Genomic DNA, 13,044 nt, shown 5'->3' on the forward strand with positions numbered 1-13,044 from the left:
CCGGTGCCAAATCGGTACTTTTGAAATGGTGCCGGTGCTCAAACCGGTGCTTAAAGAATGGAGAACACAAAATTGGTCCAAAAACCTCTCATGTTCAGCTGGTTTTTGTAAAAAGATAACAATGTTAGCCTTTTCTGCAGCTATGGGGCATATATGATATCACTCTTGGCTGGAAGCAGTGCTTAAACAATGGAAAAACCACAAACTTTATCCAAAAACCTCTCATGTTTAGCCGTTTCCCTCTTTTTCTTTGGTCATTTTAGCCTTTTTGGCCAGGGTGAAGGGAGTATCTGCCATCAAACAAGAAGACAGCCGCATGTAGCTATGATGATGTTTGCTAGTTCACCTTACCTGCATTAATGTAATAACGTGGTTAGCCTACTCAACGTAAATTACACACGAACAACATTAAGCTACTCACGCAGAGAAGAACGGCTGCTGCTGCATCATCATCCTCATCATTTCTGCTACACTGGCAGGGCTAGGGGCCAGGACTCTCCTCTTCGTGTTTTGGGGATGTTGCTAACTCCGGGTCTGATAACAGGCACCACACCCGCAGTAGATGCGCTCGGTGTGAGGTCTCCAGCAAGCTATCAAATACAGCGCATTTCTTGGCTTTTAAAAAAAAAAAAAAAATGCTATGCGTCGCCAGGTGTTTCATCGGATTCGAGGTGTTACCTCCTTTGACAGTATCACAGTATCAGCTTAAAGCACTTGTTGCAGGCTGCTGAGTTTGCATAATTTGCTGTGAAGTACAGCCAGACTTTTGACCGCTTCGCCTTGGGCATTTTTAATCTGTAGCTTATGGAATCAGAACGATGCCACCTTGAAACGAAACCGAAAAAAATATTGAAACTCAAAAAATATATTGTAACTGAAATAAATGTACTGAAAAATCTTGTATTGAAACCGAAAAAAAATTGATAGTGAAAAACAATTAATTGAAACTGTAATTTTTTTGTTTTCGCTTATAATTTTTTTTTTCAGTTTCAATCCATTTTTTTTCGGTTTCAATCTGTTGGCACTGTTTTGGCGTCCGGGGGCGCGGATTCCGGCCCGCATGTATTTGCTATATAGAGGTCACTAGTGCTGACCAAGCTGCCATCTTTCTCTCTTCCCGTCTTTCAATGGCTGCTTCAATTTCAGCTTGACCCTCCAAACCGCAAGTAAGTAATCATTTTTTGTCATCTTTCCTTGCTGTCCCATTGGACTGGACATTAGTTTAGTTTTTTTTTTAGCTACATCTGGTGTGGTAAAATGCTGGTATTAGCCTATTCGTCGTAGCAAGCTAGCCTGAAGCTAATATTTGCTAAATTTAGGGACACCCGTGTCTCTGTAGGAGTTGGAGGCCGGTGTTTTAGGAACAGCACAAGATCTCATCAACAGGCAGTGTTGGGCAGTAACGTAATACATGCACCGGAGTTACGTATTTAAAATACAAAATATGAGTAAATGTATCTGTTACAGTTACCGTTCAATAGGTGATATTGAGAATACAGTTAGTTTGTTGAAATAAGTGGATTACATGGCGGTATTTTCCTGTTTCATATGTTAGGCAATGGTCTCTCAATTTTTGGTAATTCCACGCCGGTGGAAACCCAAACAAAACGCGCAATAAGAGCCTCTAAAAATTATTATACAAAAATGATTTAATATGAAGGCAATAGCAGTGTTACAGGCATCGCCCTAAACAATGTAGCCTCATGGGCAGTGTAGTTTGTGCTGCAGGGAGAATGGACTGCCATACCCGTTATGTGTCTGTGAGCGAGGGAGGGAGAGAAAGGAAAAGTACGAGCTGCCACGGAGCAGAAACGGGAGCTGGAAGCATGTAAACATAATAACCACTGCAGCCAAAAAGAGTGCCTGACAAGCCCAGCTGTAAGTAAGCTATTAAGACTCGACTGTACACTGTGTTCGTGTTTTCCTCTGAAACAATAAGCTCCATTGGAGCAGCCTTTCAACGCCTCTCTCTGTCTCTCGCAAGCAGAGTTGACCCAGACAACAAAGTAAAGCTAGTTTTCAGCTACGAGGCCGACGTATTAGCCAGAGGTCCCTTTACTACAGTTCGGAGCCGCGGACCTGTTTTATATACGCGTGGGATAGTTTTCTATACGAGATCACAGCAAAAAGTGCAGCCTTACCTAATGTCCACCTACTGTTACTCATTTATATTATGATTTTAACATCTACTTGGTATTGGTATGGCGAGTAGCCTTCAGTAATAGTAATAAATCACACAGCAATAGTACATCCATGTAGTTGTAAAGTATTCAGAATACATTACTTCTATAATCTTTGGTGGAATACATTTTAAAATTAACCTTCCCAACACTGTCAACAGGTTAGCACCTCATACCACAGTGCAGCAAAGCAGTCTCATGAGTGCTGGGAAGGACAAGCCCAGAGCCCAAAACAGACAGTCCAGGAGATGACAAGGTTAGTAATTGTATGGTGAAAATTATACTTTGTTATTTTGATTGGCAAAAGAAAAGTAAATACAAAATCTGCTTCTCACATATAGGGCATTTCCAAGATTTTTTTTTTCTTCAAAACTTCTTCAATTTCTTTCATTACAGCTGTCCTGTGCCAGATGTTCTGTTGACCCACAGTGAGAGGCATCATTTCATAAACACCAGGAAGACTGAAACTCATCGCCGGGATCAAGCAGGGCTCGTGATCTTCACCAGCAGCTCCCTCACAAGAAGGATGAACCCAGCATTTCATGAACACTGATGGAGACCTTTGCTTTGTGTAATGTTAGAAGTACTCAGATAATCCTCAGAGGAATATCTTTAAGTCCTGTAGAAAGTTAAATATATGTTGTGCTCTCTGGTTACTCTGGTATGAATGACTCTGAATTACTTTATGATAAATAACACACTATTGTCAAAAAACAGTGAAAGAATTCCAGATCACAAGTTTTTAGTTCAAATACAAGTAACAACCTTTGACTTTAATCAGGTTTTATTTAATTGTGTCAGAGAAAACATCATGTGCTCTTCATGTAGCTGAGTACATTCAGTGTTTAAAACAGAAGTTGTGCAGGTCTGAGATCAGCAGTTTTCTGAAACACCAAACTGAGGTACTGTTAATGCTGATGTATAGTGACACAGTTACAGGGGTGATTAATCCTTTTGTCTTTAAATTTATCAATAAAACAGCTGCAGCTTTCACTGACAGCACATGTGGTACTTTAACCTTTGTACTGTTTTCTTCAGTTAATTTTGGAGTTACTACAAAGATTGAAGCTATAGGATGATCTGTCTGCTGTCACTGGGTGGTGCTGAGGTCTGAATCTGAGGACGGCTCCTGTAATCACAAACAGAACAGAATCATCACAAACTGAAATATAAAGTTTATCTCTCAAATCTGAAAGAGCTGATCCTTCTCTGTCCTCACACACTCGGAATCTGAAGTTGTTCAGTCCTACAGTTCTGCCAACAGCTGTTTATTTTTTTAGTTGTTTTAAAGGCCTTATATACTAACACATTTTCTAATATCATGTTTACCTTTGAGTTGTTGATGCTTTATAAATGGACATCTGCAAAGATGAGATGATGGAGCAGGTTTCAGTCGAGGTTCAGTCTGCTGCTGCATCCTGGTCACAACATACAGAGGTGTTATCAGCTCAGTATTGAACAAGAAATATTAATGTTTCAAATTATTTGTCCTAAAGGACGCAAGCTGTACAGAGTATTGCACATGTGACTTTGTGAACATAATTCATTAAAAATAATTCGGACAGTTTTTTAACCTGAATATTTGTAACAAACTAAAAAAAAAGCTAAAAAAATAATCAGAGGAAAAATGTAACATTTTAACTTAAGCTGACAAGCGGAAGTAGTTGGTTTCAGTACATAAGTATCGGGCTTTGCTATTTAATCCGTAGCTATTGACTAATGAGGGGTTACTGAAGTGCCAGGTTTTTAAAATTGGCGTTAATGTCGTTCCACAAGTGGAAAGCGACAGAAAACATGCTGCTGTTTGCACATATTTAATAATCAGCTCTGCACAGGAGCAGAAGCAGAGTCCAGCCTGTTGCTCTTACAGTATAATACTCATAATAAAAGTACAGTAACCGTGGTTAGTCACCGAGCAGCCCGGTGCGTTTCTCTTGATTTCTTTAGTCAGGGTAAATTCATTCACCTGCACGGGTTAGCTAAACGAACTTTACAAAACAAGTTTCCCCAACAGCCGAGTGCTCATCTTAGCTAGCTAGTTCCTTAGCTGGCTAGGTAGCTAGCTAAGGACCTAAATTACGGATTAGCGTACAAACACATTTAACCTACCAAAAATAATGCTGACACTGTCGTCAGTGTTTTCTCCAGTCATTGGTCAGCATTATAATATATGCAAATACATGCGGGTCGGAATCCCCGCCCCTCAGCGCGCCCCCGGACGCCAAACCAGTGCCAGCAGAGTGAAACTGAAATATGGATTGAAACTGAAAAAAAAAATTGTAAGCGAAAACAAAAAAATTGCAGTTTCAATTAATTGTTTTTCACTATCAATTTTTTTTTCGGTTTCAATACAAGATTTTTCAGTACATTTATTTCAGTTACAATATTTTTTTTTCGGTTTCAATATTTTTTTCGGTTTCGTTTCAAGTTGGCATCGTTCTGATTCCATAGTAGCTCTGCTCTAAAAGAACGTACATACCTGGACCCGCCTACTATCCTCGGAAACGTAAAATGATTGGCTAGAAGTGTATCACAGCTCAGGAAAAAAAAGCACCGAAATAAAGCACCGAAATGTGCGCTGCTTTTCGTTCTGGTTACTACCGTTTATGTCAGAACGGCACCGGACACCGGTACCCATCCCTACTGACATATCACTCCGTTTATTTTGTTTCATCGCTGTTTAATTTGATCGGCACTCAGCTTTCTGGAACAGCTCCTTATTTTCCACTCTAATTCATGATCTATTCTTTATCTTTTGAAGGTCATCTGGTGCTTCCAATCTCTCTGCTTTGCCAAAGATCTCGCCTTCATCTCTCACAAACAATCATAACAGCAGCTTCAACAGCAGGAAGTAAGGCATAGTTGTGGGTTGAATAGCAGAGGGGTGGGTTTGGATGGGAACAGCCAGAGATGGAGCCTGATGTGCAGCCTGGAGTTCAGGACAGAACTTCACGCTGAAGTCGCCAGAATGCTGGAAGGAATTGGCTTAAAAATTTGTTGCTTTTAACTTATGTAAACTTTTTCTTGACTCTTTTATCAGTTCTGTTTAGACTCATTCCATAATTCCATTACTGAAGCTGTTTGTAGCTTCTCACTATGAAATTCATCTAACTCTGTTTTGTACAGGTCTATCTCTGGTTGTAATTTGGGTGTTCTAAATCTCCTGATGATGCATTTTCAGCTGTAAGAGCTGATAGAAAAGAGGGGGGAAGGGCGCTTGCGTTGGACTGATCTCTTAGAATTTCTTCAGTGACAGTAGACTCTCTTTCTATTAACAACAAAGCCTCTGGGTGCCTTACTCAGCTTCTGATTATATTACTCAAATTTGCAAATCTATTTTCCAATTGATGATGGCACTGGCTAGCTGTGGTTGCATGATTTGGGCTAATGTGGTGGTTATTTCATCTAGCAACATTCCACGAGGTTTTGCTTCTGTATGTTATTTGATTTAACACCAGACTACATCTAAATATGTCTTTCAGGAAAATTAAAAACTTAAACCTTGAACATTTGTTTAAATACAACACGACAGCATGCTGTCAGTCAGTTACTTTCAAGTTCATGTTCCTAGTAGATTAGCTGGTAATGTCAGAGGATTTTTCTCCTGTTCCCACATAATGTACAAGACCATAAAGTTTCCAGTAGGAATAACTGACTCTAGGGTTCAGTGATTGATAAGATTTATAAATCTGTAATGCAGACTAGACTTCCTAATTTAAATGTCTTTCTAATACCTGCAGCCTCTTTGTGGCTGATAGTCCTGAGGGGAGTCTGCATGTGGCCTCTTATTAAAACTATGCCCATATCCACAAACTTCACAGAGACTTGGACAGAATCTTTGCATTTGTTTGCTAAAACTGACATGACTGCTCATTTCATCAGTCTTCATTTCCTGAAGCATAGACCGCAGTTGCCAAAAACTGTCTGACTCATCAGGCAATTGAATTTGGGTGGAATCTGCTTTTTCATAACTTTGGATCTTCCTTTCTGCATTTAGTTAAAAAAAAAAAATCAAAATAAATAAATAACATAAGTCAGCTTGCAATGCCATTGTAGCTAACCTGGGAAATGGCGCCAGAAATACTACTATGTTAAGCTGATTATGCTACAGCTACAGGGTACTACTGCCTGGTGGCTGTAGAATAATTAGCACTCCACCCTCCACATGCCAGGAGCATTGTCTTGTCATACCCATTCAAGCCAACCTGTAACTGAATGATTAGCTGTGCTAATGTTAGCCAAACAGAGCAGTTTCTTACATTTAGACTAGCCTTGTACCCTAAATTTAAATTCCAGCATATACTGCCCTCTTAAGGCTTTTTTTTTTTTTTTTGTGTGTAATGCTCTGCAATCTGTGACGGCAGTTTAACAGAAAGCAGTTTCTGTGCTTTTGACACAATGGAAAATTATAGTCTTGTTTTCTTTGTGTCCCAGTGTAAAATGCAACTTGGTTAACAAGTGAATGCATTACTCTCCAAAAAGAAATTCAGTTTATGCCCAGTCATGCAGCTCTACTGCTAGCCTACGTGTTGAGAATATTGAACTCTTGCCTAAATATATTGTTTGTTGTGTATTGTTTGACCCAGAGGCTCTCTCAGCCATGTCCAAAAGATACACATACACTCTGTGGGTGGAGCTTACTGCCTTTGCTGTCCAGTGGACACTGTTCACTGTTCCCTCCCTTCATGTAATGCGTGTGATTTACTGCATGCTGGAGTGTGTGTGTGTGTGTGTGTGTGTGTGTGTGTGTGTGCCTGCGCGTGGTAGATAATAGACATTGTGCATCACATTTCTCAGTACTGTTGAAATGCAGAAATGGTAGTCACAGGCTTGGCCACCTTAAAAATCAATATTGACAAAGAATGAAGGTGTTAAAATCAACTGAGCCTTTCTTTGAATTCGTAAAAGTATCACAATCATAAAATACTTTCTCAGACATTTTTTCAGCTCGCACGTCTGACTTGTACTTGAAGCATAGTTGCACATTTTTGCCACAGCCGATGCATCTTTTTCTGCACAGTCGATGGATTGTTGAATGCACAGAGTGGGTGACTTGGGGAAATTGGATCTTTACTCTCAGCAGCTCTCCTGTCCCTGATTCACTCTGGTAGCAGCGCTGTCATTTTTTTTCTCTCTGAATTATACATAGGGATTTTTTTTTTTTTAAATTAATTTTTCCCCTTTCATATGAAGTGTTCCCATATTACATAACCCTTGTCTTTTTGATTCTGTGGTTTCGGCCTGGTCGGTTTAGCCTCAGCAAGTGATGCTCTGCAACTGCATTAAGTGTCACCGTCCTGCGAGGTAGCGTCCCCTGATTCTGGCAGCCAGTCTCTGCTCCTCTCACACACTCACTCTCTCCCTCTGTGTCTTTTGATCCCTTTACCTCTCCTTTCCTCCGAGCTCATTGCGATGCACATGTTCTGCAGTCTGAGTGACCTTCAGAATACGTTTCATCTGTTCCCACTTCTCACCTTCTCATCGCCTGCCTGTACACACATACTGCCCCTGATGATTAAAAAACCACTTCTTTCTCTGGGTTGGAGTTTATTTATTTAGATCATCCCCTTTCAAACCTCTCATGGAGACAGCCATGACATATTAAAGAGGATGAAAGAAGGGTGTGTCAAAGTGTGATTTACTTAGTCCAGAGTGTCAGAGGTTGTGTTTTACCAGCAAAAGAAGGAAAAAAAGAGCAGGAATTTGTGCTAGTGTGCAGAGTAAAGTGAGAACAGTGATATATGCATGCTAGTGTGAGAAAATGGGATAAATTACGTGCTGGCATGATTGTGTTAATGTGTCTTTGTATGTATGTCTCGACTCCTCTCTGTAAATGTGAGTTGGTCCTGTGAATACTGCAGCCTCAGCTGGATGCAGTGGATCAGCTGCTTCCTCCATCCCCATCTCATTTCTCTTCTGTCATCCTCTCCCCCCTTGTACTGTCCGCCCCTCCCCCCCATTCTCTTTGCTTCTCCCGCCCTCCCTCTTTCTCTGTGCACCTCTACCTCCAGCAGCAGCAGTCTTGAGCATCCTTGCTGCTGCTGCTGCTGTTGCTGCTGCTATAAATATCTGCTGGTAGCCGTAGAGCAGCAGAGAGCAGCAGGCAGGCCAGAGGGAGGAGCAGAGGACAGGACGGCATAGGACGGGGGGGGGAAACGAATTGAAGCAGAGAGGATAACGAGATGACAGGCGATTGAGCCCGAACAAGAAGACTGGGAGAAATGAGGAGAGGGGAGCTGACCAGTTAACTCTAAGACAGACCAGAATGTGTGCTTTCGTGTGCATTGAATTGTACAGTTTTAAAGGTTGGCCTGTGCTGGACTTGGAATCAGATTCAGGCCTAAACTTCACCTGGACTATTCAAACTGCTTCTGGAGCTGGATTGGCTTGAGCTGAGTTAAGACTAAGACTCAACAGTCAAAACTGGAGCCGGACCGTCCTTTCTGATCTCAGATACCCAAACTTTTCATACAAGGGACCCAAGAAAACCCCATCGAAGCTGCTGGCTGTCTAGTTTCGTGCGGACATGCAGGCCATCAAGGGCCGGGGTGGGGCTGAGATGTCATGCTCCTGTGTTGCTGGTGGTGCCTGAGGCCTGAGGCGGTGGAGCTGGATGGCAGGAGGGTGGACCACCGAGTGTTGAACTGCGAGGCAACTGCCTCCACCGCCATCGCAGCAGTTTCCCTTGACCAGTGGGAGCCAGAAACGGCCAACGCTGCTTTATCGAGCTCCCAGAGGTCTGCTGATTGCTGCAGCTGGGCAGGCCTATCTTAAGGCTCTTAATAATTGTCTAGGAAGCTGTAAAGAGAGGGGATGAAATAGTGAAGCTGTGTACCTTCTAGTCTTTGTAAAGTTTTGTTGTTTGTTAAAAACTTTAATTTGATTTAGTGTAGATGTTGTCTGTTAGTATTAGATTTCTCTGTTCATCAGTGTTCATGACTTTCCACAAACGACCCTGTTTAATCTCTCAATGTCTGTATGTTGATTGTACAGTGTGAAGAATTCGAGCTATAGTCTACCATCCTACCACCCTTACAGCAACAGTTATGACTACTCGGACCAGAGCAGGCAGAGCGAGCGCTCAGGCTTGTGTGGACTCTCAAACCTGGGCAACACCTGTTTCATGAACTCTGCTGTGCAGGTAATCTTTTCATGGAGCTCTTTAGAGTCTGGAACTATGCTAATTAGCACGCCAATGTTTACTCAAAATTCTACAGAGAAAACTTCAAAAAATAAAAAATAAAAAATCCAGTTAATTTGAAAGATATTTTTCTCTCCTGTTTTTGCGTTTTAGTGTTTAAGCAATACCCCTCCGCTGACGGAGTACTTCCTCAAAGACAAGTACACAGATGAGCTGAATGAGGACAATCCACTGGGCATGAAGGGGGAGATTGCCAAAGCCTACGCGGAGCTTATTAAACAGCTGTGGTCAGGCAAATACAGCTACGTCACCCCGAGGCCTTTCAAGGTAATTCCTTGGAAAAAATATATTAAATGTGTGAAGGAACCTTCATCTTTGAATCTTCACATGTGTTAAAAAACTATTTTTGATCGATGTTGGACAGATGAAGGCTTGCATCAATCTGTAGGAGCTAATAATCTCATGATGGCACTCCCCAATGAAATGCATAAACAGACATGGACATTGTATGGCCGCCGGCCACATCCAGTCCATTGGTAGGCCCTGTGAGGTCGATGGGACATTAAAACATAGTTAAAAAAATCATTTTTCTCTCTTTTAGCCACCAAATATTCCCCATAAGAGAATAGCTTATTTTGTGTTTGTTGTTGTTGTTTTTTTGTTTTTGTAGTTTGTGGGAAATGAAAATTTGTCACTTGCACTTTAATTTGAGTGTTTTATTAAGGTGAGTGTGTTTATCCTGAAATTTTGATGGTGCAAGTAAGCAAATGTGAATATTGATCAATGTCTATGAAAGATTTGAGTTTGCTAGCCTGGAAGCTGTCAACTAACAATTAAAAATATTGATCCAGAGTGAAGAATTTTAAACAACATTCATTTATTTACTGCAATTTGGATTGAGAAATACAAGAATTTGAGTAATGCAGAGTGGGAACAAACAATTGAGTTGATGTACCCTCTGAGAAAAAGAAGTATTTGAGAATGTGCCCCTTTCCAGGTGAATTGTGACAAGATGGATCAAAGACTTTGTAGGAAACCTTGAACTTCAGTTGAAATCACAGCAGACAATTTTGAGTTTTTCTCCTTGGCTCTGGATGAGAGCTGCAACACAAGCGAGTTATTATGTTTGTAAGTGAGATAACGAAAGACTTTGAGCTGGCAGCAGTGCACTCAGTGAAAGAGACAGACAGGGAGGGATTTGTTCACTGTCGAAATTTGACAAGGACAAATGTCAGATTTAAGTTAAAGTGATTGAAAGTGGTACTTCTGCATTGTGTTAAACACCAGGAGCTGTCGTGTAAGCCAGTGCTGAAAATGAACCATGTTGTTGTTAATTAAAATAGTTTTCTAGTATAAACAGTTTTAATAACTTCATCAGAGTCGCAGACTTTCTACAGATAAGGAGACATGCTCAAAGATGTAAGTTCTCTTTGAATTGAAGTTTATCGAAATTGAAATTTGACAAAGTTTAACATCCAGGTACAGCTCCTCAGTTAGTCACATTTAGACCTCATATACACTAACCGTGACTTTAATGCACTTGTTCAGGCCCAAAACAGACTAGATTTTTCTCACTCAGATGAAGTAATTAATCTACAAGCAAAATAGAAACAGCACTTTGTATGAAGTTAAAGGTATTTGAAATTGCTTCTGGGAATGTTGATTTAATAGTGATAAAATATTGGTGTTTTTAACTATGCCTTTTTCATATTTTTATTAGCTAATTGCAACAGCTAGTCTTAATCTTATTGCTGAGCGTATAAAGGTTAAAACCATTTCAGTTTAAGACCTATGGGCTACAGAATAGAGAACATGGACATCTTATATTATTTTGAAAGAAACCGGTTACTCAGTGTGATGTATTATGATGAGGCCGACTTGATTTTGCTCCTCTACCCATGTGTTTTTTCCAAAAAGTATGTTTGTTTTTTTTCTCCCCTCCCCACTCATCCAGACACAGGTGGGCCGCTTTGCTCCCCAGTTCTCGGGCTACCAGCAGCAGGACTCTCATGAGCTTCTGGCTTTCCTTTTGGATGGCCTACATGAGGACTTGAACCGCATCAGAAAGAAGCCCTACATTCAGCTCAAGGATGCAAATGGTCGGCCTGATAAGGTGAGACCAGCGGCTAATGAATGGATTGATAAAAGTAAAAAAAGAAAAAAAGAAAAAAATGATTTATTTTATTTATTTAGTTACATTTTATTAAATTTTTGTGTATACCTGTTTTTTGTTTTTGTTTTTTATGCCAGGTTGTGGCAGAGGAGGCGTGGGAGAACCACATTAAGAGAAATGACTCCATTATTGTGGACATCTTCCACGGTCTTTTCAAGTCGACTCTGGTGTGTCCTGTGTGCTCGAAGGTCTCTGTGACCTTTGATCCTTTCTGCTACTTGACCCTGCCACTGCCCATGAAGAAGGAACGGACACTAGAAGTTTATTTAGTCAGACTGGACCCTCTGGCCAAACCCACACAGGTAACAAGCTGAGCACAGAGAGGAAAAAAAATGACTACTGTAAGCAGTATCATGCCATTTCATGTATGAACAGCAGGCAGTAATCATGTTTTTGTTTTTTTTCCCCTCAGTACAAACTAACTGTGCCGAAAGTGGGCTACATTTCTGACTTGTGTACCTCCCTGTCCAACCTGTCAGGCGTGCCTGCTGAAAAGGTAGAATATTTAGCATCAGCCTGCGCAGGAATCCTGCCTCTGTTATCATGTTGTAATGCTGACATCTACTTTTTAATAGACGTTGTCCTCTGAGCTACAGAAGCTAGTGAGGGGAAATGTTGCATATTTTTCAGATAAAGGGAGAGGTGAGGAACAGGGACACAAAGGATAACTTGAGACCAAGGGAACTGGAATTCAATATGTATGAACCTGCTATTATGCTGTTACACTACATGTTGCACAGACAGAATAGCAAAGCTGCCACACTAATCAGTGTGGTCGTTTATTTTCTTGTAGGTCTGTTTTAGGTTATTCATTTTTTTCTCTACATGACTTCTCTCTGTGTGGTTCGTCAAGGTCACAAAGTGAGATAACACGCAAGGGAAATGAGTCAAAATGAGTCAAAAATCACATTGTATTTCCTCCATATAGGCTTAATTAAGCCTGGTCTTTCAGATCCGGGTTGCGTTTACAGCAGTGTATCCTACTGTCACTCAAAGCCTGCGCCATCCTGAAGTACTAGTAAAACAAACCCCAGAAACAGGTCTTTGGAAGTATCCCTAGTTCCTGCAGTGCAGATACAAAAGAAAGGTGCTTTTTTTTTTTTTTTTTTTTTTTGGAGAGGTTGAGAGGACTATGAAAGAATTTAAACTATGAAAAAGATCATTTCAAATACAGGCTGGTTAATTAAGTTCTAAAAAGTTTTTTCTCATGATTTGAAGTTATGTTGCCCGTCATCTTAAGCTCGTCTTACCAATCTACTAAATGGCTTTTTAAGATGTGTTGGCAGATTAATTTAATTGCTGGCCATAATTAGGATTCTCAGCACTGACTCTCCCGTCTCTTATCCTTCAGATGATTGTAACTGACATCTATAACCACCGTTTCCACCGGATCTTCGCCACCAATGAAAACCTCAGCAGCATTATGGAGAGAGATGATATTTATGTGTGAGTGTCAGATATGAGCAGCTGACAGACAACACGTCTGCAGATTATGTAGATATAACAAACTGCAGGCATGTGCCATTTTCAAAAACGTAGGTTTTTTGTTT

At 40.7% G+C, this 13,044-nt stretch overlaps 1 protein-coding gene across 5 annotated transcripts in view; it reads left to right on the forward strand.

Annotated features, from left to right (window-relative positions):
• The window catches only part of usp15 (ubiquitin specific peptidase 15), a 28,587-nt gene that overhangs the window by 6,811 nt on the left and 8,732 nt on the right, over positions 1-13,044 (forward strand). For 2 of the 5 annotated variants that reach the window (XM_026146575.1, XM_026146577.1), the window contains 7 exons: positions 4,942-5,031; positions 9,174-9,321; positions 9,475-9,648; positions 11,276-11,434; positions 11,572-11,796; positions 11,907-11,990; positions 12,846-12,940. In XM_026146575.1, the coding sequence (XP_026002360.1) occupies positions 4,942-5,031; positions 9,174-9,321; positions 9,475-9,648; positions 11,276-11,434; positions 11,572-11,796; positions 11,907-11,990; positions 12,846-12,940 (975 nt within the window). Of the gene's footprint in view, positions 1-2,341; positions 2,437-2,576; positions 2,847-4,941; positions 5,032-6,540; positions 8,918-9,173; positions 9,322-9,474; positions 9,649-11,275; positions 11,435-11,571; positions 11,797-11,906; positions 11,991-12,845; positions 12,941-13,044 lie in introns of those variants that run through there. The other 3 variants (XM_026146578.1, XM_026146576.1, XM_026146579.1) reach the window with 3 other exon arrangements.

The sequence above is a fragment of the Astatotilapia calliptera genome, chromosome 17, assembly GCF_900246225.1.
Source record: "Astatotilapia calliptera chromosome 17, fAstCal1.2, whole genome shotgun sequence".
Lineage (NCBI taxonomy): Eukaryota > Metazoa > Chordata > Actinopteri > Cichliformes > Cichlidae > Astatotilapia > Astatotilapia calliptera.